We start from the raw sequence: 27,130 nt of genomic DNA, 5'->3' as shown, positions 1-27,130 counted from the left end.
CTCTCTCTCTCTCTCTCTCTCTCTCTCTCTCTCTCTCTCTCTCATTCTTTCTCTCTCTGTCTCTTTCTCGTGGGGGCGGGGCGGAAACGCTAGCATCGAACCCAAGCCTCAGTTTCCCCAGTGGGTCTTAGAGCCGAAGAAGCAGAGCAGGCGGGGGCGGCGGTGCCACCTTAAGGCGGGTCCCGCCCGCGGCTCCCAGCCGAGCCCCGCGGAGGGAGGCGGCTCCGCAGCCACTGAGGCCACTAGCTCCGACCCCGGGCGGCGGCCACGGACCTGCGGTACAGACTGCAGCTGCCCCTGGGCTGGACAACCCGAGACGCGCTGGCTGGAGGTGGGGGCGCAGCGCGGGGTCCTGGTCCCCTGCTCCGACAGGCTCCCCCTGGCTGCTCTTTCTTTGCGTAAAAATCCCTCCCCCAGCTCCAGCTTCTCTCCCAGCTTTTCCAGCCTTAGTCTCCTTGCACCCCAGCTCTAGCCTAGCACCCCAAATTCTACTGCCTGCTCCTCCCCATACCCCAATTCTCTCTCCAGCGCCACCTCTGCACCCCAGCTTCCCTTTGCCACATCCTCAAGCCTCCAAGAAGCTGGGGGGGTACCTTCTCTTACCCATTCATCAGCAGGATGTACCCCCAGGGAAGGCACCCGGTGAGTACGGAGACCCCCTATCTCTGGCTGCAGGAGGTGGGGGCAAGGGAGGGGATTCCTGCCTGCTGTTGCCCTGGAACTCACCCTAGTGTCTTTCCCCACTCTCCCCCTCAGACCCCGCTGCAGTCTGGCCAGCCTTTCAAGTTCTCAGTCCTGGAAATCTGTGACCGGATCAAAGAGGAATTCCAGTTTCTCCAAGCTCAATACCACAGGTGAGGGGACCCTAGTTCTGGGCCTTGGGAGGCCCCATGGGGGTGAGATGGCCTCTTGGAGGGGCGTGGTTTCTAGGGTAAGGGGTGGAGCTCATTGGGCCTACTGGAGGGCTTCCTGGTGGAGGTGGTGCCCAGAGCCTGTGTGTAGATTTTGGGAAAGCTTTCCCTGAGGAATGTTTTGATTCTAGGAGTAGACCTGGGCTCAACCGAACTGGGGAGAGTTTCTAAAGGAGTGGGGGAGCCAGCAGCTTCTACCTGTCTGTCACTGTGGAAACTGACCCATATGGGGTGTGGCAAGGCACCCCCCCCTTTTTTTTTTTATCTAATCTTGCTGCCCAGCCTCAAGCTAGAATGTGAGAAGCTGGCCAGCGAGAAGACAGAAATGCAAAGGCATTATGTGATGGTAAGGGGCACCTGCCCATACTGCCCACCTCCATGTTCTCCCTAAGAAGGGCAGGCTGGGATATCAGGCACTATTCTATGGGTGCCCCCCAATTTTGGGGACTGCCTGCTTGTCCCATCTCTCTGAGCCCAACTGTTGTGGGTTCCCTGACTAGGTCGCCATGGGGCTCAGGGTGTTTGTGTCCTGCCCTGATACTTGTACCCCCCACCCGTGGCTATACCCCATCAGTGTCCCTGATACTCATACCCCCCTTGAGGCTGCACCCTATCAGTGTCCCCAGGGTGGTACCCCATCAGTGTCCCTAGGGTGGCACCAGCTTTCTGCACTGGCCAAGGCTGTCTCCTTTACAGTACTACGAGATGTCCTATGGACTCAACATTGAAATGCATAAACAGGTGACTATGTGGGTTAAGGGTGTCTCTGGGAAGGGGTCAAGCACATCCACGGGGTTCTCAGGTGGTAGTCCAAAAGGTTCTGAGTGGATCTGAGATTTGAGATAGCCCCGAAGGTTCTGAGGGTTTAAGGATCTGAGATAGCCCTGAAAGTTCTGCAATAACTGACGGTTCCAAGGGCTCAAAGTTCTGAGTAGCACTTGGAGTTGGAAGGTTGATCCCATGGACTTCTGAGACTCCAGCGTATGGTGTTAGGGTTCTGAGATATACTCTATTTGGAGATTGACTCCAAGGTCTGTGATTAACCATGAGTCCCCAAAGTGACCAGTAGTTCTAGATGGTCCTGAGGGCTCAGAGGTCTGCGGATGAGTGGAGATGCCATGGTGGAGTCCCGCCCTAGGCTCCCTTCTGTGCAGGTAGGAGCGAGAGGCCTCACCCACCATACGCTTCCCCGGGTTTCTGTGGGTCTTGGTGCTGATGTGGACAGCAGGAATGCTGGTCCATTGGACCATTCAGTAACCGCCCTTACCTGGTGGAGGACACAGGTCTGGTAGGGGACCAGAGGCAACCACAGAACAGCCCCAAAGACCTACAGAGAGTTGGGTCATGCCACATGAACACGCACTTTTCACACAGGTTTTCTAGGGCCTTGGGGGATGACCACATTGCTGCCTTGGGTATCTGTTTGTCTATGTTTGCATCCCTGTGGGCTTCATAGGCAGTGAGGCGGTGTCTCAGACTTGCAGGACCTCAGCCTCTAGGACTCCCTAGCCAGCTGGAGGCTGGATGGTGGAGGTGGCTGTCCCTCTCCAGTCCCATCCAGCTCGTTGCTTCTCTACCAGGCTGAGATTGTGAAACGCCTCAGTGCGATCTGTGCCCAGATGGTCCCGTTCCTTACTCAGGAGGTGAGTGTGCAGAGCCTTGGGGCAGGGAGGGTGTCCCAGGGGAAACACTGGTTGAGGGTGAGGATCAGGGACTTTCTCTTCTTCATATGTCCGTGTGTGTGCATATAATGAGGCTAGAGGTCAGCCTTGGTGTGCTTCCCAAGGTGCCATCCACCTTTATTTGCTTTTATTACACTTTTATGCATTTATTTAATTTATATGTTCATGTGTTTTGTCTGCACGTCTGTGCACCATATGTGTGCAGTACCCTCAGAGGCCAGAGGAGGGCGTTGTATTCTCTGGAATTGGAGTTACAGATGGGTTGTGAGTCATCATGTGAGTGCCAGGAGTTAAATCCTGGTCCTGTGAGAGAGCAGCCAGAGAGCGCTCTTAGCCACCGAGCCAAGCCATAATTTATTTTTTGGGAGGAGGCACATGGGCCGTGCACACATGTGGAGGCTGGAGGTCAGCCTGCAGGGATGGGTCCTCTCCTCCCACTATGTGGTTTGCAGGGATTGAACTGAGGTTGTTGCTGGCTTGGCCGCAGTATCTTCACCTGCTGAGACATCTTGCCATCCCACCCCCTTTAAATAGACAGGGACTCTGGCTGGCCTGGAAATTTGCCAAGTTGGTGATACTGTCTGGTCCCAGGATCTTCCTATCTCCTCACTGGTGCTAGAATTACAGACACACACTACTATGCTTGACTGTTTTTAGGGTTTCTGGGGAATCGAACTCTGGTCCCTATGCTCACGTGACAAGCACTTTACCGACTCAGCCATTTCTTTAACACTGGTTCTCTGCTCTGGATGGAGCCAGCTAGGAGTGCACCTGTACTGAAGGCTTACAACCTGCAGCCAGGTCTGCTGATACAGGTCCTGGATTTGTGTCTTTAGGCAAGATACATGTCTCTCTGTGCTTACCTCCTGGTTAGGGTGTCCTGAGAGTTAGGTGGGCAATTATGGGACAAGTCTTACAGGGTGACGCTTGGTGAGCTGGCCACACACAGGGGACTCTGCAGGTTTCCGTTCTCAAGGACTCTGAAGTTATCAGATCCAGGGACAGGCAGTGGGATGGTGGGTGAGTGGGGCCTGGGAGAGAACATGGACAGAGCTTCAGATAAGGGAGTTGGAAAGTTCCAGAGATGGATGGGGGAGAAAGCCACAGAGCCCTGTGAATGAGCTTCATGCCGCTGACCTATGTGCTTGAAATGGCTCAGATTAGCAAATTTTGTTAGGCATTTTTAGGACAGTGATTTTGAAAACACAGAATCAGCACAGACAGAGGCTAACCATTGTAAATAGCTCATTAAACAGCAAAAAGCTCCGTGGTCTGCCCTACTCCTGCTGACCACAGGACCTTGGTGTTAGCCATTGCCACTTCCGTGTAGGGCTGTTCCTCCAGAGACACGGGCAGGTCCCACACACTGGGTACCCCACACAGCCAGCATCCTCAGCTTTTCTGTGGAACTTGCTGCCTTTCCCCTGAGGGTGGGTGACAGATCATCTCACAGTGAGGCCAGCTACCTACCTGGGTAGGGCCACCAGCCACGTGTGCTCAAGTTTATTGAATCCATTCAGATTTAATGTTGTGCTGGGGATAAACAAGCTGGGTGGGTCCTCTCCTGACCTGCGTGCCCAACCCCAGGCTGCACATTCTGAGGTGGGTACTTAGTATGTGGGTACTTGGCATGTGGGGCCTTGGTATGTAGGTCCTTGGTATATGGGTAGTTGGTATGTGGGTACTTGTCATGTAGGTGCTTGGTTTATGAGTGCTTGGCAGTTGGTACTTGTTGATAAATGTGGGTGCTTGGAATACGGGTATTTTATTTTGCATGTGGGTGCTTATTTGTGACACACTGTCTATGTGGACAGAGTATGGTGTCACATGAAGTTCCTGGAGCTCCTAGCAAGTGGTTAGAGGCTGGGACACTGCCCAACAGCCCTCAGGGTCCAGGATGCCCCACAAAGCACCACCTGGAACTGTGGCCCCAGAGCCTGGGGAAGAGGCCAGGTCTCCGAACTGTCAGTTAAGCAGTCAGAGAGGGCTTGGGGAAGGTTGCCCACAATCATGAGGACCTGAGTTCAAATCCCCAGCAACCAGGAAAGATGAAGTGTGGTATTCCTTGCCTGTAACTACAGCAGGAGAGACAGAGACGGGAGATACTGGGGCTACCGGCCAGATTCCAGCTGAGCTGAGACCTACCTTAAAATAAGGTGGAAGACAGCAGCAGCACCTGCCTCTGCCCTCCACATGCAGAGATACACAGACAGACAGACAGACAGACAGACAGACAGACAGACAGACAGACAATTTGGACTGCACAGCCTGCAGCTCAGCACCTACCTTCCCTTTTGCCCTAGCATCAGCAGCAGGTGCTGCAGGCTGTGGACCGAGCCAAGCAAGTGACTGTGGGGGAACTGAGCAGCCTCCTGGGGGTGAGTGGTCCCAGCCTGTCTTTGGGGATGCCCTGCTCCCAGCCCAGGCACCCAGTGGGTGGTAACCTCCCTGGACTCAGCATTTACCCTCCCTGCACCCTGTCCCTGCTGCCCGCCTACCCCTGGCCATCCATTCCCCATTCAGCAGCAGAATCAGCTCCAGCCGCTGTCCCATGCACCCCCTGTGCCTCTCACCCCGCGCCCAGCCGGCCTGGTGGGTGCCGGGGCCACTGGGTTGCTGGCCCTATCTGGGGCACTGGCTGCGCAGGCCCAGCTTGTGGCTGCTGTAAAGGAAGACCGTGTGGGTGTGGACACCGAGGGGTCCAGAGGTGAGTGGGCGACCCAGTGCTGGCGGGAGGGCGACAGCTAGTAGGGGCTGCAGCTGTGGGGTTCAATTTTCGTGCTGTTTGTCCATGGGAACACACTAGCTGTCTCTGCAGAGGTATCTCCCTGGGATGTGGGAGGTCGGGTTCTGACTGGGTAAAGGAGCTGTTCCACTGAAGCCTTCCAGGGTTACAAACCCCTAATCATCTGTTTCCTGTTGGCTTCCTGCCGGCTGCAGTGGACAGAGCTGCCAGCAGGGTGAGTGCTGCTGTGAGAGCTCGCTGTGTTCAAGTGGGCTGGGGGATTGGGGTGTGGCCTGTCCCCAGCCTTCCCCAGGAACACCAGCACCACCACATCCAGTGTACAGGGTGCCAGAGCTAGAACCCATGACCTGGTGAGCGAGATATGAGCACTGTTATTTTATGAAACATCCCCCTGCTTCTTGGACTCTGACATTAGAACCGCCAAGCCAGCTATGGTTTATTTAATTTGAAGCTCTTGCTTTGTAGGCCATACTACATTGAATTTAGGACAATCCTTCAGCCTCTGTCTTTTTTTAAAAAAGATTTACAGTGAGTACACTGTAGCTGTCTTCAGATACACCAGAAGAGGGCCTCAGAGCTCATTATAGATGGTTGTGAGCCACCATGTGGTTGCTGAGATTTGAACTCAGGACCTCTGGAAAAGCAATCAGTGCTCTCAACCACTGAGCCATCTCTCTAGCTCCCGGCCTCAGTTTCTTAAATTCTGCTATAGTGGGTGTGCCTTAGCAAGTCCTGCCTGGGTCCTCGCGCAGGCAGACTTCTTGCTCAGCTGTGAACTCCCATCCCCCACACCAAGGGGTTGGCTGTGAGTTTTTGGTGGGTTCCAAGTCTCACTGTAATGCATTTTCATAGGACTCAGTTTTCCCATCTGTACAGTAGGAATATTCATTACACTATTATTAGCTTACAGAGGCAGAGAATTTAGCTGTGAAATTGAAGTAGAGCCCTGCCTAGAATCCCCAGTGAGGGGCTGGAGGCATGGTCATGGGTAGAGCCCCCCACCCCCCACCTAGAATCCCCCAATGAGGGCCACTCAGTGTTGGCTGGGAATGTAGTCTGGGAATCCACCTTACACCCTTTCTTGTAGAGTTCTTCCCCCTCACCCCCTGAGAGTCTGGTGGAAGAGGAGCATTCCAGCAGCCAAGGTGGTAGTGGGAAACAGCGGAGAACTGAAGACAAGGATCTGCCAGGGCCTTATGTGAGTTTGGGAGAGAGAAGCAGAGGACTGGGGTGGACAGGGGTAGACCCAGACTGGCCCTGGTCAGATCCATAGGAACTTCTGTAGCCTTCCATAGTTTGTGGAGGACCTGCTAATCAAAAGACACTTTGTCCTACCAGGCTTCACTTTGTAGCCTAGGTGCCAAGCAGCTGTTTTGATATTATATTTCCTCCATGAGCTGAACTGCTGGTATAGCTCGGAGGTAGAGCCTGCATAGAGTCCTGTAGTGAGAGTCTAGAGACAGAGAGCTTCCGAAAGACCCTGGGCGCCATGCTCAGCAGCATGCGGGAAATGGGAGGTGGCGATTCTGCAGAAATCAATTCAGGGGATACCCTCCCAGCGGCGTATCCCCCTGTGGTCTGTCCTGTTGTTTGGGTCCGGAGCCAGGTCCAGCATCTGGGAATGAAGCTGGAACCTACTATGTTCCTCCAGAGGACAGTGGGAACCACAGAAAGCTATAGAGCAGAGGCAGTGAGGTGGTCAGGCTCCCTGAAAGCAATGAAGGTAGAGTGGGGGACTGTGTGGGAGTTGGGGGTGGATCAGAGCCCCCAGACAGACCTGCCTGGGACATTAGTTGTATTGAGTTGTGGCAGGGAGAGGGTTTGGCATGGGTGTAGAGACAGGGGTGTGACTGAGGTTGTGTGCTCTCTGTCCTTCCCTAGGACAGTGAGGAAGACAAGAGTGACTATAACCTGGTAGTGGATGAGGTGAGATGGCAGGGGTTGGGCATGGGACAGGGATGGAGGGAAGAAATTCCTGGCTGTCTCTGGCCCACTCAGACTTGGGATATGTGGGGCAGGCAGTCTGGAAGACTCTGGAAGGCCTGTTACAGCACAGGTGGGGAAACTGAGGCCCATGGGACAATGGAAGAGACCACGCCTCACCGTAGAGACTCCCAGTCTCCATGAGGTGGGGGCCACATGGCAGCTGTGGGAGTCTTCCCTGCTTCACTGGTCCTCACCCAATGTCACCTTCTTGAATTCAGGACCAACCGTCAGAGCCCCCCAGCCCTCTGACCACCCCCTGTGGGAAGGCACCCCTCTGCATTCCTGCCCGCAGGGATCTCACGGACAGTCCAGCCTCCTTGGCCTCCAGTTTGGGCTCACCACTTCCCAGAAGCAAAGACCTAGCCTTGGTAAGGGAGTCAGGGTATCTGAAGCTCATTTTATTCTTCCCAGGGTGCAAACAGATAGAGTCTAGAGATCAAGTCAGCCAGGCCAGGCCAGTCTGCATTTTCTTATTTGTTTTGTTTGCTTACTTTTGTTTTGTTTGGTTTTGCTTGTTGGTTTTTGGTTTTGTTTTATTTTGTTTGGGAGACAATATTTCTTGGCTTCCAACTCTTCATATAGTCTCGGGTGGCACCGAACCCTAAACTCCATTTACCACAAAGGACTTTTTTTTTTTTTTTTTATTCTTTGGGCCTCTCTTTCCCCCCACCCCCCAACAAGACTCCATGGAGCCTCAGGAAACATTTTAAAAGCAGCTTGTTGACCAGGTTAGGCAAAGAAAGGGTTAGAGTTAGGACTGAGTCAGGTTACTCACTTTCTGCAATGGTGACCCCCTTCCCCCAACTGCAGCACTGGCTCCTGCCTGGTCTGAGACTTTGTCCCAGTGTTAAGTGCTCCTGGAATCCAGCAGAGACATCCGCTAGATGGCCCCAGAAGTCTAGCTCCCTCCCTGTATCTTGCCCAGACCCTCTGTCCTCCAAGTTACCCAGGAACAGAGAAGATTTGTCTCTAAGCCTCCCCACTCCTGCAGGTTACCATGACAACTGCCAGCCATAGTGGGCTCCCACTTTATCTAATCTCCTCCCCACGCAGAGAGACTTTGGAGATACAAAACCACTCTAGCCAGCTAGGGAAGCCATCAAGGGTGTCCCTCAGCCCATCAGGGTCACCTGTCACCCTATGTGGAACACAGACACAGGCCAGAAGGTCAGGTCAGCCAAACACTGAGGGGTTGGAGGCAGAAGGATAGGAATCCAAAGTCAGCTCAGGGCTAGTCTTGGCTACTTGAGCCCTGTCTCACAAAACATACTCCCAAAAAGCAGAGGTTTGATTGGTAGCCCTCTTTATCAAGTCTCTCCTTAGGGAGGTACACAGATGGGTGACACATTTCACCTAGGGCTAGGACCCCTCTTGGGCCAATAGTCCCATTGCTCTGGGAGCTGTGATTTTTGTTAATTGTTTTTTGATACAGGGTCTCGATATATAGACCAGGTTGGCCCAGAACTCAGAGAGATCCACCCACCACCTCTGCTCTGGAGTGCTAGGATCAAAGGTTGTGCCACCACATATGGCCATGTCTAAATTAAAACATTTCTCTTTCTTTCTTTCTTTTTTTTTGGATTTGGTTTTTTGAGACAGGGTTTCTCTGTGTAGCCCTGGCTGTCCAGGAACTCACTCTGTAGACCAGGCTGGCCTCGAACTCAGAAATCCGCCTGCTTCTGCCTCCCAGAGTGCTGGGATTACAGGCGTGTGCCACCACCGCCCAGCTTAAAACATTTTTTAAAAGATTTATTTATTATATATAAGTACACCATAGCTGTCTTCAGACACCAGAAGAGAGCATCAGATCTCATTACAGATGGTTGTGAACCACCATGTGGTAGCTAGGATTTGAACTCAGGACCTCTGGAAGAACAATCAGTGTTCTTAACTACTGAGCCATCTCTCCAACTCCAATTGAAACCCTTTTTTTTTTCCTTTTTTTTTTTTTTCGAGACAGGGATTCTCTGTATAGCCCTGGCTGTCCTGGAACTCACTCTGTAGACCAGGCTGGCCTCGAACTCAGAGATCCGTCTGCCTCTGCCTCCGAGAGTGCTGGGATTACAGGCGTGCGCCACCACCACCCAGCGAAACCTTTTTTTAAAGCCAGCTGGTGGTGGCTCATATCTTTTAATCACAGCATGCAGAAGGATCTCTGAGTTTGATCTGGTCTACAGAGTGGTCTACAGAGTGAGTTCCAGGACAGCCAGAGCGACAGAATAAGACACTGTCTCAAAAAATCAAATAATTTTTTGTTTGTTTTTTGGATTTGGATTTTTCGAGACATGGTTTCTCTGTATAGCCCTGGCTGGCCTCGAACTCAGAAATCCGCCTGCCTCTGCCTCCCAGAGTGCTGGGATTATAGGCGTGCACCACCACCACCCAGCTAAAATTTTTTTTTTAACTTTGAGTGTGTGTGTCTACACAAGAGCTGTAGTGTGCATTTGGAGGTCAGAGTCAACTCTGGGGAGTCTGTTCTCTCCTTCTACCATGAGGGTTTTGGAGATTGAATACAGAGTGTGTAGCTCTTCGCTAAAATCACCTTTACATGCTGAACCATCTTGCCAGCCCTCTAACTTTGCTGCTGCTATCTATAGGTAACACAATTGCTGTCCCCAAGGGCCCCACCTCTATGCACGAACCCTCTACTGTGGACCCAACTAACACCCACAATCCTGAGGATGTATTTACACCCCTGACCCAGGCTCACCCAGCTTTCTTCTGTGTGCCCACCAAGTGTCTGAGCGATTGACTGGTCACTGTGTGTGTGCCCTGAATCCCCTCTGATGGCTTCAGCCTGCTATGGTGACTCGTGGCCTTTCTTTCTCCACAGAACGATCTTCCCACAGGCACACCTGCCTCCAGGTCATGTGGTCCCTCTCCACCTCAGGACTCATCCACCCCAGGGCCCAGCTCAGCCAGTCACCTTAGCCAGCTGGTGGCTCAGCCTGCACCACCCACAGACAGCATTGGTGAGTCCTCACCTGCCCAGTGTACCTCTGCTCCAGGGGACTCCCCCAAATAGAAAGGATGAGAGAGTTGGCCATGTTGGCACACACCTTTAATCCCAGGTGAATTAGAGGCCACCCTGGGCTACATAGTGAAACCATGTCTGAAGAAAAGAAAAGAGTGCTAAGGGCCAGCCATGGCTTAGAGAGGGGCTCTGAGAGGAGGGGAGTCTGGGAGCGTTAAAGACAGATGACTTAAGTCAAACCGTGGGTCCAAGCTGGTGGCTTATGTTGTTCTGCTGGACGCAGCTTCCCAGCCGGCCTCTCTCTCTGCCCTGTCCTTTCTCTGGAGATGTCCAGATAGTTCTCTGTGCTCTGCTTGAGACAGTCCTCCAAGGACTTTTCTCTTGCTATTCTAAAAACTTTGTCTGGATAGCTCATCTTCTGTAGATCATAAGCCCAGTCTTTTACTTTACATAGCAATCCAGTCATTTGCTTCCTTTCCATTATCCTATGACCCTGTGACCCCAGCCCCTTAGTCCATAGGAGACAGCAAGCACACATTTTCTTTCAACATTGCAAAAAGGATTCAGAGATCTGCCTGCCTCTGTTAAGCATAGATGCTAGGCTAGCTGGGGGGGGGGGTACTCTTCCCACCCCCGAAATTACCATTTTTACCACATCTGGGCCTGGAGTCTGTGTTCTAGGCTGACCTTGAACTCAGGAATCTGCTTGCCTTTCTGTCTTTCTGACAAGCAGGTAGTACCATAGTGTTCCTATGTTCCTTTAGATTCATGAGACTCCTTGTACAATTCATATTGCATCCTTATATTTTTGCATAGTTGAGAAATTGTGTATTTTCAAACTCGGATTTTTAGAGTTCTTTTCCAACAGCCTTATGGGCTGTCCTGAAGGCCTCAGAGTTTACCATTTTGCTAAGACATTTGCTACTCCTTCACCTCTTGGACTCAGAGCTGTCTGATTATCATGGAGTCACTACTGTTAACAGGGAGGACATTCCTTAAAGGAGGAATGTAAGATCTGTTCGTTAGTATACATGCAAACCTTTTGGCCTTGGCAGCCTTCGACCCTCTTGGAGTCCACATCTACTGGCCTTGTCCCAGGAACAGGAACCTTGTCAGTATGTCCCCACCAAGGCTATGCCAAAGGAAAAAAAGATAAAGGGTGAGGGAAGTTGACTGACTGACAGTAGACCCCTAAATTTACCACCTGGAACTTCTTGTAACTCCCAATCAGGTGCTGCCTGGCTCTGGGCCTCAGTTCTTTGTTGCTGCTGCTTAGGAGAGGACACTGGGGTCTAGAACATCAATGTGACTTTCCCAGTTTAATGATTGTGAGACAAATGTGTACCTTCACTAGCTGTGTGACCTGAGGCTAGTCTCCCAACCTCTCTGAGCCCTGGCTTTTCCTCTTACTGGGTCTGGGGTTGTTTTTTTTTTGTTTGTTTTGTTTTTTGTTGTTGTTGTTGTTGTTGTTGTTGTTGTTTTGTTTTGTTTTTTTGGATTTGGTTTTTCGAGACAGGGTTTCTCTGTGTAGCCCTGGTTGTCCTGGAACTCACTCTGTAGACCAGGCTGGCCTCAAACTCAGAAATCCACCTGCCTCTGCCTCCCAAGTGCTGGGATTACAGGCATGCACCACCACTGCCTGGCTGGGGTCTGGGTATTTTAAGGCTTTTTGTAGGACATGTAGTTCATCAGCTGAAGGACAGGGAAAGTGTGACTCGGGTATCTGAGTGTATGTCCCGGCCCTTTTCACTCAGCCCTGAGGAGTCCCCTGACCCTGTCCAGCCCTTTCACCTCGTCCTTCAGCCTGGGCTCTCCCAGCACCCACAGCACCCTCAACGGGGACTTCTCCATGCCGGGTTCCTATGTCAGCCTCCACCTGTCCCCCCAGGTCAGCAGTTCTGTCGTGTGTGGACGCTCACCTCTGGTGAGTCTTTGGGGTATGGAGCACCAGGATGGTCAGCAGAGGTCTGGGGAGGGCAGAGGGAGAAACCAGCTTACCCAAAGAAGCCAGAATAAGTAAGGAGAGGGCTGAGACTGGACTCAGGGGTAGGGAGCTCGCCTGGCACACACAAAGCCCTGGGTACATTCCCAGCACCATATAAACTAGGCATGTGGTGCCAGCCTGTCACCCCAGCACGGCGGAGGCAAATGCAGGACAATCAGGAGTTCCAGGCCAGCCTAAACCACACAAGTTAGCACTTGCCCCGTGGGCAAGACATAAGGAATAAAGCTGGGTTAAAAAGCCTGGCCCAGGAGGTTATTTAAAAAGCCCAAATAGCAATCTTTTTGTTTTGTTTTGTTTTTTGAGACAGGGTTTCTCTGTGTAGCCCTGGCTGTCCTGGAACTCACTCTGTAGACCAGGCTGGCCTCGAACTCAGAAATCCACCTGCCTCTGCCTCCCAGGTGCTGGGATTAAAGGCGTGTGCTACCACTACCTGGCCCAAATAGCAATCTTGCAAGCATTTCTGCTTGCTTGGGGAGGGACTGAGGGACAGAGGGGTGTGGGCTGGGACCTGGGTGAGAGGGTGCTGGGCGCCCCTGGCCTGGGACTCTCTGGCCTCTGGCAGATGGCATTTGAGTCGCACCCCCATCTCCGAGGCTCGTCTATTTCCTTGCCTGGCATCCCTGGGGCTAAGCCGTGAGTAGCACATGGGCTGTACCATCTCCAGGGTGTGTGGGAGGCCTGAGTCCCTTCTTCCTCAGAACACCCCCCGTGTTACACCTTAAGTGTCCATCATTGGCAACCCGGGTTCCTGTGCTGGGGTAAGCTACCCACCCACCTGTCTCTGCGGCCTCTACAGGGCTTACTCCTTCCACGTATCTGCGGATGGCCAGATGCAACCAGTGCCATTCCCGTCAGATGCGCTGGTAGGCACGGGCATCCCTCGCCACGCGAGGCAGCTGCACACGCTGGCCCATGGTGAGGTGGTGTGTGCGGTCACCATCAGCAGCTCCACACAGCATGTGTACACAGGCGGCAAAGGCTGCGTGAAGGTGTGGGACGTGGGCCAACCCGGCAGCAAGACACCTGTGGCACAGCTGGATTGCCTGGTGAGGGTGGGGCCTGTGCTGCTGGGGAAGGGTTTCAGGGTTGGGCGGGGTCTTTAGGGTCAGGGTGGGGCTTACAGTAACGTGGGTCTGTGGGGACCTGGAGGCATACCAACCCCACCTGGCCCTGCTTCTCACCGTGGTAGAACCGGGACAACTACATCCGCTCCTGCAAGCTGCTGCCAGACGGGCAGAGCCTGATCGTAGGTGGCGAGGCCAGTACCCTGTCCATTTGGGACCTGGCAGCACCCACACCACGCATCAAAGCAGAGCTGACTTCATCTGCCCCGGCCTGCTATGCTCTGGCCGTCAGCCCAGACGCCAAGGTCTGCTTCTCCTGCTGCAGCGACGGCAACATTGTGGTCTGGGACCTGCAGAACCAGGCCATGGTCAGGTGTGTGGGGTGCCTCGGGGGTGATGAGGGCACAGGTGACAGCAATTGAGGACGCCTGCTGTCACCCTGCAGACAGTTCCAGGGCCACACGGACGGGGCCAGCTGCATCGACATATCAGACTATGGGACCCGGCTGTGGACTGGGGGCCTGGACAACACTGTGCGCTGCTGGGACCTGCGCGAGGGCCGCCAGCTTCAGCAGCATGACTTCAGTTCCCAGGTGTGCCCATAATCCTAGCCTCCCCGGGGGCGCCCCTACCCGGCCTGAAGCCGGATAGGACATGTGGTCCTAGGACGCCTTGATGACATGAGTTCAAATCCCTAGAATCCACATAAAAAGCCAGACATAGACATAAAAAAAACCTGCCTATAAGCCGGGAAGTGGTGGCGTACGCCTGTAATCCCAGCACTTGGGAGGCTGAGGCAGGCGGATTTCTGAGTTCGAGGCCAGCCTGGTCTACAGAGTGAGTTCCAGGACAGCCAGGACTACACAGAGAAACCCTGTCTCGAAACACTATGGGGGGAGGGGTGTGTAAGATTTATTTATTCTGTTTCTATGAGTACACTGTAGCTGTCTTCAGACACACGAGAAGAGGGCATTGGATTCCATTACAGATGATTGTGAGCCACCATGTGGTTGCTGGGAATTGGACTCAAGACCTTTGGAAGAGCAGTCAGTGCTCTTAACCACTGAGCCACCTCTCCAGCCTGGGACAAGTCTTTTTTGTGGGGGGGATTCCCCCCCCCCCAGACAGGGTTTCTCTGTGTAGCCTTGGCTGTCCTGGAACTCACTCTGTAGGCCAGGCTGGCCTCGAACTCAGAAATCCGCCTGCCTCTGCCTCCCAAGTGCTGGGATTAAAGGCATGCGCCACCACCGCCTGGGACATGTCTTTAATCCCAGCACTGGGAGGCAGATCAGGTTCTCTGTGAGTTCTAGGGTAGTCAGAGCTGCATAGTGAGACTGTCTCAATCCCCCCCACCTCCATACATAAATAAAAATAAAAGATAAAACCACCAAACCAGGAGTAAGTGTGCAGCTTCTACCCCTAATCTTCCCGACTCCCCATCAGTCAAAAGCAGGACGCAGAGCCTAGGCTCAGCCTGGACCTCCAGCCACCTGTACAGCTAGCTCCTGCTCAGAATCCCAACGTTCTGTGTTCCTCTAGTGCTAAGGTGTGGCACCCACTACTGGCTACTTTCTTGTCCTCATATGGGGCACCCCTGGGTCTTCCTCCGGCATCATGAGTGGTCCCAGAGTCTCAGCACTCTCTCTCTTCCTCTAGATTTTCTCGTTGGGCCACTGTCCCAATCAGGACTGGCTGGCTGTGGGGATGGAGAGCAGCCACGTGGAGGTCCTGCATGTTCGAAAGCCTGAGAAGTACCAGCTCCGCCTGCATGAGAGCTGCGTGCTGTCACTCAAGTTTGCTTCCTGTGGTACAGGCCTGGGAGCCCCCTCGGCACAGCAGAGGGAGGGAGGATGGGGCAAAGCCTCCAAGGCTGGAGTTAGATAACAAATGACCCAGGCCTGTCCCCTCAGCTGCTTATTGAGGTCAAAACCAGTTTAGATAAATGCATGGACACACCAACATCTTAAAAAAAAACCTTGCATGCCTTCAATTCCAGCACTTGGGAGGCAGAGGCAGGTGGATTGAGTTCAACGCTAGCCTGGTCTATAGAGCCAGTCCAGGACAGCCAGGTCTACATAGAGAAACTGTCTCAGAAAAAAAAAGACAGCTCTCAAAGATACTCCATGTTGACTGGCAGCTCTCAGCATTTTTGATACTGCATGGTAGGAGTGCGGCTTTGGGTTGGAGTGAATTTCTAAGCTTTGGGGGTCACTACCATCCTCCTCTCTGCCCCTCTCCCCAGGACGCTGGTTTGTGAGCACAGGCAAGGACAACCTGCTCAATGCCTGGAGGACACCCTACGGGGCCAGCATTTTCCAGGTACTTGCCTCCCCCAAATGGAGGCCACCTCTACCTTTTCCTGTCCTAGACATTTCCTGTTACGGGGTCCCACACTTTGGGTCCCTCCATGTTATAGCAAGTGCCACAGCCATGTTCCTGTTCATGGCCGAGTGATCTTTTAGGAAATGAATGGACCAGTGTGTGTGCTGGGGGTAGGGCAACTCTTTATTCCTTTCAGCTATGGTGCCTCCCCTGCAGTGCACAGCTACACTTCCCTCTGGATTGTTTTCATTCTAGTGTGGATGAAGTGAGACCTGAAAAAGGGCCTGGGCTGCAGCCGGGGCTTCATGTGTGCTGGGCGCACTCTTCTCCGCTTAGGTGCCATCTTTTTGTTTTTCAAGACAGGGTTTCTCTGTATAACCCTAGCTGTCCTGGAACTCACTCTGTAGACCAGGCTGGCCTCAAACTCAAGAAATCCACCTGCCTCTGCCTCCTGAGTGCTGGGATTAAAGGTGTGTGCCACCACTGTCCAGCTAGGTGGCAAATTCCAATGAGCCTCTTGAACCTTCTATGGATGTGCCACAGGGGTCTTTCACATTTCCCATCCTTCCCAACCACCAAAGATTCCAGGAGTCTCCACTCCAGAGCTGTACCATTGTCTTGAGTTAGAGCCTTTATATCAACTCTTCACATGTCAGGGATACCACTGTCCCTCCAGGACATGGTAGCACAGATCTGTGATCCCAGAACGTGGAAGGGTGGGGCAAGGGCATGGCTGATTTGAGTGAGAATCTGAGGGGAGGGAGATACTTTGCTGTGAAGCCATCTGAAGTCAGACTAGCTCAGTCCCCAGCTACAAGGCCCTGGCCATAGCCACATCCATCAGCCTTTGTCCTCCTCCAAGCCGTGGCCATGCTTCTGGTCTGTGAACTTTGTGGTGACCATGTGACAGTCCCTCACCTCTCCTTTCTTTGTCCCAGTCCAAAGAGTCATCTTCTGTATTGAGCTGCGACATCTCCAGGAATAATAAGTACATCGTGACAGGCTCAGGGGACAAGAAGGCCACCGTGTATGAGGTGGTGTACTGAGCCATCTGCCATCTTCTCAGGTCACCTGCCCTGGGTGGCTGGCCACTCGGGATATGGGTCCCTGTTGCTCACACCTGGCTTGCTCACACCTGACTGGGTGGGGCTTGGGGGCACTGGAGAAATATAACATTTATCAATTTGCTTGCTTTCTGTGTGTGTGTCAAACGTACAGGTGAGGGGCCCAGCTTTCATTTCTCTTTACCCCAATTTTCAGAGTGTGGACCTTAGTGCTGCGTCCTGGCAGATGGGTCAACAAGCCCCAGGGATCCTTCTGTCTCTACCTACAGAGCTGGATTGGGGATTCAAACTCACTCCTTATGCCTGCCTGGCAAGCGCTTTACCAACTGAACTATCTTCCTAGCTCTCTTTAAAACAAAAACAGGGTGGGGGCTGGTTTCTCAGTGTAAACCAGGCTGGCCTAGAACTCAGAAATCCTCCTGCCTCTGTCTCCTGAGTGCTGGGACCAAAGGTAAGCACTAAGAAGTTGGAGGGCTCAGAGCTACAAAGTCCTTTCCAAAACCTGGGTAAAGGACAATCTCTGCCTTCTCAGTTGCTTTATTACATGTGACTTGAGGTCTGCACACCCCTGGAACTCTCCAGAAGCACTGCAGACTGCTCACACCCATTCCCATTCACCACTGTGCAGTTAGGAGAGAGGTGCTGAAGCAGTCAGGACTTGATGTGGTACACCGAGGCACAGCTCCCAGATCCTGTGACAATGAGCCTGCCGTTCTCAGTCATGTCCAAGCATCTGACGGTGGCAGCCTCAGGGACCTGTGAGATAGCAACTGAGTTCAGTTCCTCTCCACCCAGAGCTTCAGAATTGGCCCCTGTAGGGATGGAGCTGGGGATCCTGCCCACAGGCCAACAACAGTCCCCCCAGAGCCCCTACCCATAAGTACCTGAAACAGTTTTGCTCCTGTGGGCATGCTGTGGAGAGTGACGAGGTTGTCCATACCTACGCTCGCCCACCACTGGCCTGGGAGGAGGCGGGAGGGGGGGGGAACAGTGTGAGGTTACAGCAGACCCCATCCATTCACTCCCATCCAGCAGCACCCAGGAGGCTGAGGCAGGAGGATTGAGAGTTTGAGATGATGAGCCTGGGCTGCATGAGACCCTGCCTCAAAGAACATGGCAAGCCAGCAGAAAGTTTCGCTGTTGTTTTGTCTTATGTTTTGCCGTCTTAAGTCTTACATAGCTCAGGATAGCCTTAAACTCCCCAAGTAGCCAGAGATGACTCTGAACTCCTGATTATGTCAATCAAAGATGTTGGGGCATGGCCAGTACCAGAGCCCCTGAGTAGATATTGATTAATCAGAGCAGCAACAATCCTCTGAAAGGCCAGTGACCACAGTGCACACTCATCCTCAATGGACTTTTTTTCCCTGACAGGGTTTCTCTGTGTAGCCTTGGCTGTCTTAGAACTTACTCTGTAGACCAGGCTGCCCCTCCCCACCCCAAACTCAGATCTGCCTGCCTCTGCCTCCGCCTCCCCAGGTCTGGGATTAAAGGTCTGAGCCACCATGCCCAGGTTCGGTGGACTCCTTACCGTTTGGGGAGAACTTGAGGCCTAAGATGGTCCTGCCCTTGGTGCCCACAGTGAGCGCCCGTCTCCTCTTGCTGCTGAACAGGTAATGCTGGCCATCAGCCAGGCCCAGCAGCAGCCAGTCTTCAGTTGGACTGTGAGACAGGCTCATAATCTGGATGAACCAGGCAGAGGCAGCCATCAGTCCCCAGCGGGGCAGGTAGGCTGCAAGGGGCCCCCCCATGACTCTCGCTGACCAGCTGCGACCCGACTCTTTCTTATATACAGCCCCCCATGCTTCCCTTTCTTGAGGTGTATGAGCTTTACCGGGTTAAATGTAGCGGTAACAAGTCCGTTTCCCTATTTTTGGTTTTATTGAGACATGGTCTTGAGCCATAGCTTAGGCTAGGCTGTAGTGACTTATCACATAGCCCAGGCTGGCCTTGAACTCCAGCATAAAAATATTTGCAATGATAATCTTTGAGACCTGCTATCCTTCAGGTCCCTGTGTAGCTGATGACCCACTTGGAACTTCTGACCCTCCCCTCCCCCAGCTCCCTAGTGTTGAGTGACAGGAGTGGCGGTGGAATCCAGAACTTAGGAAAGCATTTCACCCCCTAGACCCAAATCCTTTTCCACTACATAGCCCAGGATGGACTCACTTTTTCATCCTCCTCAGCTTGAGTGGTCGGATGACAGCCTTTGCCACCATCGTCCAGTATGACAAAAGGTATTTTTTTTTAAAGATGTATTTATTATTATATGTAAGTACACTGTAGCTGTCTTTAGACACACCAGAAGAGGGAGTCGGATCTCATTACAGATGGTTGTGAGCCACCATGTGGTTGCTGGGATTTGAACTCAGAACCTTTGGGAGAGCAGTCAGTGCTCTTACCCGCTGAGCCATCTCACCAGCCCCTGACAAAAGGTATTTTTAAGACCCCTGTGACTTCTCAAACATCCCTTGAGCTGACCTGGGCTGTTCCCTCTCCCTACACTGAGTGCACTTTGTCATCTAGCCCAAAGGCCCACGCCTGTGTCAGCCACCCTTTCTGTGCACCTGGGACTGGAATGGGTGCTCCAGCAACACCTTGGCCGCCCGCAGGTCCCAGCATCGCAGACAGGCATCCAGACCCCCTGTCCAGACATTGTCATCTTTGACCACAAGGCTCTTGGCTGCACTGGTAGGGCCTTTGAGGTCCCTGGCCAGAAAGCAAAGGGGTTAGCCTAGGCTCGGCAGTCTAAGATTCCCTCAGAGCCGTGGGACCAACCTAACCTACAGGTGCTCTAACACCTTTGGCAAGAAGGGGACAGTGACATCATCCTAAAGTCCCTGCCTCTAAAAGGTAATGCTCTAAACCAACACCCATAAATCCAGCACTGAGGAAGCTGAGGCAGGAGGAGTGCCATGAGTTCTAGGCCAGGCTGGGGCACATAGAGACCCTGCCTCAAAAATGGGGATGATGGGGAAGACCCAAAGCTGGCTGTGGTGACTCAAAATTGTCATCCCAGCTACTCAGGGGGCTAAGAGAGGATGATTGCAAGTTAGAGCCATTCTAGGCTACAGAGCAAGTTCAGTATCGTTGCCGCAAATGTCACTTGACCCAACCTTAAAAACTAAGTGGGCTTGGCAACACAAGCCCGCCATCCCAGCTCTCTGGAGGGCGAGGCAGGTGGATCTCTGAGTTCCAAGGCTAGCCTTGTCTACATATTGAGACCCTATGTCAGATAAAATAAATAAAAGTGTTGACCAGATGGTTCCCAGGTTGCTCAGTGGGTAAAGGAGAGCCGTGTTCCAGGAACCTACTCAGTGGAAGAACAGGCTCCTGCAGGTTGTCCTGCGCCCCTGCTCTCCCTTGTCCTACAAGAATTACAATGAATAAGCCAGGCACACACAGTACTTGGGACGTGAAGGCAAGAAGATAAGGAGAGTTTAAGGTTATCCTCCGTGCTTGAGGACAACCTGGGCTACATGAGACACTTACCCTAACCTAAAGGTAAAAAGCAGGCTAGGGGCATGGTCAGGGATAGCCCCCCTCCCCACACACCTAGAATCTCCCAATGATGAGCCTGGGGGTGTGGTCAGGGGTGGAGTCCCACCCAGAATCCTCTACTGAGTGGGCTTTGGGCAAGAAAGAGCTCAAGACTTGCAGTCCTCAGCTGTGCTCCTGTCCGTGTCTGCACCTGACTATCCCCTGAGTCCGTAGGTCCCACATCCTGACCGTGCCGTCTGCGAAGCCGGCTAAGATCATGTTCTCCTCTGTGCTGGCCAGCACCTGGCAGGACTGGCCCTTGCAGGGCAGCTGGCACTTCTCATACAGGGACGGGACTGCCAGGTCCCACACCACCACGCCGGGTAAGTTGTATCCACCCGCGAACAGGGTCCTGCTGTTGGAGGACAGCAGGCAGGTGCGCAGGGATGCCCCACTGGCCTGCAGAGGGTCGTTCCCATGAGTAAGGATCAGCCATGGCTCATCCAGCAGCCTCCCATCCCGCACTGTCCCTGCCCTGTCACCTGGATGCTGCATTGCAAGTGGCTTTCAGGGTGTCTGTCCTCGACCACCTGGCTCATGAGGTTCCACACCTTGATGCCACTCTGGCTGCAGGTGAAGATGTGCCGCGTGATGGAGCTCACAGCTACTGCCAATAGCAGCTCCTGGTGTTTTAGTACTCGCACCTTCTGCAGCTCACGGGGGACAATGAAGCCCTCTGATTGCCAAAGTGATGTACCAGGCCTCTTCCAGCTGCTCTCGGAGACTTCAGAGTCCCAGGACCTAGGGATGTGGGACACAGAGTGACATTTTCAAGACAGGGTCTTAGTCCAAGTTGGCCTTCAACTCCCTATGGAGCAAAGGCTGACCTTGAATTACTCATGCTCCTGCCTCCACCTCTTGAGTGCTAGGAGCCAGGCTCCAATCACATTCTTCAATTCCTGTCATAGCTACACATGCTTCCCTACTTTAAGATGCTTTGCCCAAGCCAGGCATGGTAGCACACGCCTGTAATCCCAGCACTTGGGAGGCAGAGGCAGGCGGATTTCTGAGTTCGAGGCCAGCCTGGTCTACAGAGTGAGTTCCAGGACAGCCAGGGCTACACAGAGAAACCCTGTCTCCAAGAACAAAAAACAAAGAACAAAAAAACATGCTTTGCCCACCTAGCCTGAGTTCCTATGCTTCCTTTACAGCCCTGATTGTTACAGCCCCTTCTCCAAGCCATCGTTCTCCAACTACAAGTGAGAATCGAGGCTGAGACATAAGTGAGGCATTCTTTAACCCTTCAAACGTTCTTACATTTTACTCATTAATTGGGGGATTGGGAGTGTGGAGAGGAGGCAGTATAACTTGTAGGAGTCAGTTTTCACTTACAACCATGTAGTTCCCAGGGATCAAACCAGGCTCAGGTTTGGTAGCAAGCACCTTTACCTGCTGAGCCCTCTCCCCAGCCCCTCAATCTTCCATCACCAGTTAAGGACATGGAAGAGGGACTAAGAGACAGGTATGCAGGGGTGGGAGACAAGGGTGAGGTAACCCTGCTTTCTCCCTGCAGAGGCCAATACTCACAAGGGCTTCAGAAATTTATCAGCTCTTCCAGAAGATTCCTGTGGTACAAAGAAAGAGGCTGACCTTGCTGGCTTGTGACCTCCCTTCCATGTCTGCATCCATTTCTCCCACTCACTTGGGTCTCAAATTGGGGCTGACTGATGTCTTCTTGGTAATCGACTAGCAGGTCTGAGGGAGACTTGATGAGGGTGGGGTCAGCTGTGTGGAGACAGGATTCAGGGGTGACCCAGGAACTACGGCCCCGCCCTTCCGAGGCCCCGCCCCTCCAAGGCCCCGCCCCTCCTACCAGAGTCACTCAAGCTGCTTCTGTGCCTGGCCTTAGGTTCTGGCTTAATGTCACATAGGTTTGAGTCTTTGCTTTCCTGGGGGACAGAATTGGGTCAGATGGGGTACATGTCACCCAGGTGGGGGACCAAGCAGATGCCTGGGGGTTCCTGGCTGCAGTGCGGATCCTCCTGAGAGGTCAGAGTGCAGGGATGAGGAAAAAGGGTATTGAGGGAACACTATGGGGTGATTCCTTGGGGTTCCAGCCAAAGGTATTCACCAATTCCAGCAGCTTCTCTTTTGCCATGACAAGCAAGGGGGCAGGGAGGAGAGAGGGAAGGAGAGAGAGAGAGAGAGAGAGAAAGGCTTGTGCCTGGGAGCTCCCACTTACCTGTGAGAAATCCTCGCCCCCATGTCCCTGTTGGTTCTTTTGGCGGCTGTCCATGAAAAGTTTCCAGAGTTCCTGGGTCACGGAGCCTTGCCATAGGTGGGGCTCCTTGTCCCAAACAGGTTGTGGAGTCTGGGGCTCATCAGCCTCTGAAAGGAACCGACGTCTGGTGGACAGCTGAGGCCCTGGGGTGGCTTTGAACTTGGGGTCCTGGAGGACTGCAGTCTCTGGAACCTGCTTGTCTTCTTTCTTTGCTGAGTTCTGGGCAGTCTGGACAGAACCCGTGGGGGCCTCATGAGACATGACATGGCCAACTGGCGCCTGCTCCCTCCAGCCCGAGACCAATACTCACCCTATTCCTCTCCAGAGTGCCTGGGACCCTGCTGAAGAGCTCGATCTTCAAGAAGAAGTTTTCCGCCTAGAACAAATTAGGGTTGAGCCTTCTGAAGGCATGGACCGGATGTGGGGAAGGGGAACATGTACCAAAGCTTGGCACTTGACAAGCTCTTCACTGGGGGATAAGCCACATCCCACATATCCTAGCATGGTGGTACACACCCGCTCACCCTTCCCTTCAAGAAAGGCTGAGGCAGGAGGGCCAGTAGCTCAGGATCATCCTTGGTTACATACTGAGTTTGAGATCCTGTCTCAGAAAACTTCAAAAAGAAAAGAAAAAGAAAAAAGAAACACAGTAGCACCACCATTAAGGGCTTGGATGCAGCCTCCGTGCACAAAGTCCACAAGGACTTAGTGTTAATTTTGCAAGTTGGAAAACGGAGGCCCAGAGAAGCTCAAACAGCAGCAGTGCAGTCAGTGGCTGTTTTTTCATTAGCCCTGCTCCTCCCCTAGAAGCTTTTGGAGAGCACCCAGGATGGAGAGGGGCGCACCTGAGATGGAAGAAGGCAAAACCCCTGGGATGGAGCTCCCCCTAAGGATCTGCCTCCCAGAGAGGGGATGATGGATTCCAGGGCAGCACCAGCTTGGGACTGCACAAAGCCCAGGGGATCCCTCCCAATCCCCCCCCCCCCCAAATCATTTAATTTACTGGCCTGGAGCTCAGTGTGAATGGAGAGAGCAGCTGCTGGGGGGGGGGGGGGATAGAGGGGGCGGGGCATAGAGGGGCGGGGCACGGAGGGGGCGGGGCGCTGGCACAGCAGGGACTGGAAAGTGAGGCTGGGGCGGGTTAAAAGCCTGGGAGCTTGGGAAGCCTGGCGCTGCAGGAAACTGCCCAGGCTATGACAGGCTACAGACACCCCCACACGTACACACTTCAGGCAGTGGCCGCCCTGTATATTGGTCAGTCATTCCCTCCCCCTTCATCCTTGCTGCTGCTGCTGCACTTGAGGCCTGATCACTCCCCCCTAAGACAACCATAGCCTTCTAGGGCTCCCACTGCCCACAGGGCCAACACCTAGAACTCCTTGCCGCCTCCAAGTCCATGCCCCGCCTCTGCCTTCCTTTCTTCCTACTCCCTGTTCCTGTTGCTCCTCCCACTCCAGGCCCCATCCAGCTCATGGGCTTTGCAGGGGGTCTGTTCCTCTCCCAAACAAAAGCATCCCTTCTGCCCCTGCTGACCTACTCAGTGCACCTTCCTGTCCACCCTGAGCTGTATGCAGCTCACACTCCAGACCCTGCCTGGAGCTCTTGGCTCCCACCCTGGGCCCCTCAAATGTGCCCACCGCTTCCTTCAATCCCTAGTCTTCACTGGTGGATGGTGGCAGCTGAATGAACAACGGTGTACTGGTGGCTTCCTGTCCCCCCCCCCACCCCCATCTGCCTCACCGCTGCCTACTCCCCGCTTGGCCAGCTAAGCTGTAGTCTTGGCTCTGGCTCCCTGCCGGTGACATCTGGCCCTGGGGGGGGGGGGGAGGACAGCGCCTTCTTCCTGCCAGTGCCCTTGAGAAAGGGGCCAGGTGGCAGGGAAAAGGCTGACGGGGACACAGGTGCCTTGGCTCTGGCACGGGGTGGGGGTCTGGGGAGGGCCAAATGCCCCTCCACAGGCCTGCCCTTCAGTCATGCACAGGACTGGTGGTCCCTTCCTGTTTGTCTCTTCTATCCAGGAACCCTCTGGGCACCAGGAGCCAGACAGGAAGGGTTCTCCACGGCAAATGAACTCCCTCCCCGACTTTGTCTCCATCGCTCTGCAGCTCCTATTTCCCTGGAATCAAAGACCATGTCCTGCCAGAGGCTGACATGTCTCCCATTCCCTTCCTGACTCTGTCCTGCGGGGGGGGGGGGGGGGGGGTGTACCGAGCTCCAGTCCCCAGTCGATGTCGATGTTCTGGGAAGGACTGGTTTATGGTGGACACCTGACATCACAGAGCAGGTGAGAGGTGGGTCTCAACAAGGAGTGACCCTGAGCAAAGGCCTTCTTCACCTCTTTGATACTTTTTTTTAATGAAAAACCAAGTTTAGTTTTCTTGCATCCCTCAGGGCCCTGTCTGCCTCCCTCTCCCTTAACTGACATATAGAGCTTTTTCTTGCTGCCCCACCCCCGACCAGCCAGGTCCCTTCCTGTCCCAGGACTTTTGCACAGACCTTGCCTTTGCCCCCGGGTCCAAACTTGAAGACAGCCCCCCATACCCCCTGCCTCAGGTACCCCCTTTGGCTGCCACCAGGGTGGACTCACCAGGCTGGAGATGTTGTCTAGGTGGGTCGCCATTTTAGAGAGGATGCTGAATGGGGGAAAGAAATTGAACATCCTTTTAGAAAAAGCCCCTGCATCTACCCTAGGGCAGAACTCCAAGAGGATGAGCCACCTAATCTATAAATGGAGGGAGGACTGACCCTGCCCTTGCACATGCTGGGCAGGTCACCCTGAGCAATCTCCCAGCCAGCAATCAATTGAAGACAGGTTTGGTGGCTTAGAACTTGCCATCCTCCTGTCTCAGCCTGCACCACTACAAAAAGCAACACCACTTCCCTGGAAACAGGCTGCACTTCCCGCTGTTGAGGCACAGCTGTTTCATTGGGGACAAGGACCCATCCCACAGAGGTGGGGCCCTGAGAGAACCCTCACCTGTTTTGTTCCTTCAGCACCTGGTACATGATGGAGACTGGAGAAGTTGGAAGGCTGGAAAAGTCAAAGGTCACAACCATAAAGTCTGCAGCTCCCGGAAGCCCCAGGTCATTTCTAGCTTCAAGCCCTGGATCTCTTTAGGCATGGAGCGTGGTAGAACCTTCTAGACCTTGAAACAGTGGTTCCCAACCTTCCTAATGCTGCAACCCTTTAGTACAGTTCTTCATGCTGTGGTGACTCCAAATCATTACTTTTGCTCCTACATTATAACTGTAACATTACGAGGGTTACAAATTTAGGATGTGTGCCTTTCGAGGGGTCGTGATCCACAGGTTGAGAACCACTGCCCTACAGTCAATTTAGTACATAGGTTTCTGACATTACCTTAACTTTTAGAGAAACGAGGAAAAAAAGGGAAGGGAGAAGGAAGGAGGAAGGAGAACATACTCCCCCCACCCCCAAGAAAGGGTCTATGTAACCGACCTGGAACCACCTAGAGCTAGCTGTCCTTGAACTAAGAGATGCACCTGCCTCAGCCTCCCAAGTGACGGGATTAAAGCTGGGCACCGAACTTTAATCACGATGTAGTGTTAACACATGGAACTCAAGATCAGCTTGCTAGGAGGGGCTCAGCCCTGACCACGCCACACCCTAGAGACCAGGTGAAATCTTAGTATCAATCACCACTTGATTGACATTGGGAAAGTGTGGGCCCGATCTGGTGGTTTTCACCTGCGCTGTCAGGGGTCACAGGTGCAGATACTTCGAGGGGCTCACGCTGGGGTGCAGGCCTTTCCTCCTAGCTAGGCAGGCAGAACAGTGAGACTCAAGTCTCCAAAAACCCAAGCCAGTAGGAAGGGTGGAAACTAATTGCGCTCCTCGCCACCATTTCTCTCTCACCAAAATTCCACCAAACGCGCTCTGTCCATGGGAAGTGATCTAAAAGATTCTTGAGGTCACAAATCAGATTAAGTCCTACAAGGAGCAGGTATAGGTTTCTGGAAGGCAGAAAAGTCGACCCCCCATCCCTGTAGCCTCTTCATCGTTTGGACCCAGCTGGGGAGGAAGTCCCCTCCCCATCCCCACGTCCTCTGTGTTCTGGTTCCCTAAGCCCCGGCTTTACTACAGGGGCTAGGGCTTCAGAGACACACTCCCAGCTAGGCACCAGGGGCCTCATTAGAATCTCTTCAGATACCAAGAATAGAGAACCAGGCACCTTCACTCCCTAGAGGGAGCAGTCAGGAATGTGGCTAGTCGCAGACGGTTTACGGAACGAGTAAGAGTTTGCCAAGCGTACTAGTTAAGCCTGCAAGTGGTGCACATATATAGGCTCAGGCACACGCTTAAAACATTAAAAAAAAAAAAAAAGAACAAAGAGAAACGACACTTGGTTCACTCCCAAATCACTCAACCTGGGTAAACTCCCCACTGAAGTCGGTTTTGTGAGGGTCCACACCCCTCCCTCTGGCTCCCTCTTCTCCCCTACCCCCGCAAACCGCTTGCAGGAAGCGATTTGCCCTCACGCACCTCCACTGAGGTTGGGGAGGCCCGGAGGAGTCCAGAGGAAGCTTCAGAGGTCAGCCAGGTTCAGGCCAGCAGGAAGCCCCTCCTGCTGGGCCCCGGGCCATTTGACCCCTC

At 53.4% G+C, this 27,130-nt stretch overlaps 2 protein-coding genes across 7 annotated transcripts; one reads left to right on the top strand and one right to left on the bottom strand.

Moving 5' to 3' along the window:
- Positions 1-213: 213 nt before the first annotated feature.
- On the top strand, positions 214-16,877 carry Tle2 (TLE family member 2, transcriptional corepressor). Of its 6 annotated transcripts, XR_007974567.1 has the most exons (22): positions 249-331; positions 529-642; positions 757-854; positions 1,194-1,257; positions 1,608-1,652; positions 2,492-2,554; positions 4,897-4,971; positions 5,117-5,300; positions 5,534-5,553; positions 6,427-6,537; positions 7,221-7,265; positions 7,544-7,693; positions 10,159-10,297; positions 12,054-12,223; positions 12,867-12,937; positions 13,101-13,350; positions 13,494-13,741; positions 13,814-13,961; positions 15,025-15,175; positions 15,611-15,687; positions 16,050-16,160; positions 16,629-16,724. XR_007974567.1 is itself a non-coding variant. In XM_052164739.1 (21 exons), the coding sequence occupies exons 2-21, from the start codon at positions 619-621 to the stop codon at positions 16,734-16,736; spliced, it is 2,241 nt and encodes a 746-aa protein (XP_052020699.1). In that variant the 5' UTR covers positions 214-331; positions 529-618; the 3' UTR covers positions 16,737-16,877. The 6 variants fall into 6 exon arrangements, 5 of the variants coding, with proteins under 5 accessions (XP_052020699.1, XP_052020700.1, XP_052020695.1 ...); XM_052164739.1 differs by lacking the exon at positions 16,050-16,160 and having other exon boundaries at positions 214-331; positions 16,629-16,877; XM_052164735.1 differs by lacking the exon at positions 16,050-16,160 and having other exon boundaries at positions 5,120-5,300; positions 16,629-16,877.
- Positions 16,868-27,130, bottom strand: Tle6 (TLE family member 6, subcortical maternal complex member). Its single transcript, XM_052164741.1, has 14 exons — positions 27,020-27,130; positions 25,493-25,546; positions 25,103-25,148; positions 22,826-22,891; positions 22,477-22,743; positions 22,108-22,183; positions 21,937-22,019; positions 21,822-21,859; positions 20,777-21,035; positions 20,446-20,693; positions 19,322-19,463; positions 18,286-18,436; positions 17,639-17,715; positions 16,868-17,510 (listed from the first exon to the last, which is right to left on the bottom strand). The coding sequence occupies exons 2-14, from the start codon at positions 25,519-25,521 to the stop codon at positions 17,406-17,408; spliced, it is 1,587 nt and encodes a 528-aa protein (XP_052020701.1). The 5' UTR covers positions 25,522-25,546; positions 27,020-27,130; the 3' UTR covers positions 16,868-17,405.

The sequence above is a fragment of the Apodemus sylvaticus genome, chromosome 20, assembly GCF_947179515.1.
Source record: "Apodemus sylvaticus chromosome 20, mApoSyl1.1, whole genome shotgun sequence".
Taxonomy (NCBI): domain Eukaryota; kingdom Metazoa; phylum Chordata; class Mammalia; order Rodentia; family Muridae; genus Apodemus; species Apodemus sylvaticus.
Note: the sequence above shows the minus strand (reverse complement) of the source record. Positions and strands in the feature narration are given on the sequence as shown.

Excerpts from the sequence above, each read along its gene's own strand:
- Tle6 (XM_052164741.1), bottom strand. The coding sequence starts at position 25,521 with ATGTACCAGGTGCTGAAGGAACAAAACAG. Across the intron at positions 21,036-21,821 it reads GATAAATTTCTGAAGCCCTT|GTCCTGGGACTCTGAAGTCT; the intron begins GTGAGTATTGGC and ends CCACATCCCTAG. Across the intron at positions 18,437-19,321 it reads AGCACCCATTCCAGTCCCAG|ATTATGAGCCTGTCTCACAG; the intron begins GTGCACAGAAAG and ends TGGTTCATCCAG.
- Tle2 (XM_052164739.1), top strand. The coding sequence starts at position 619 with ATGTACCCCCAGGGAAGGCACCCG. Across the intron at positions 6,538-7,220 it reads AGGATCTGCCAGGGCCTTAT|GACAGTGAGGAAGACAAGAG; the intron begins GTGAGTTTGGGA and ends GTCCTTCCCTAG. Across the intron at positions 12,938-13,100 it reads GGCATCCCTGGGGCTAAGCC|GGCTTACTCCTTCCACGTAT; the intron begins GTGAGTAGCACA and ends CGGCCTCTACAG.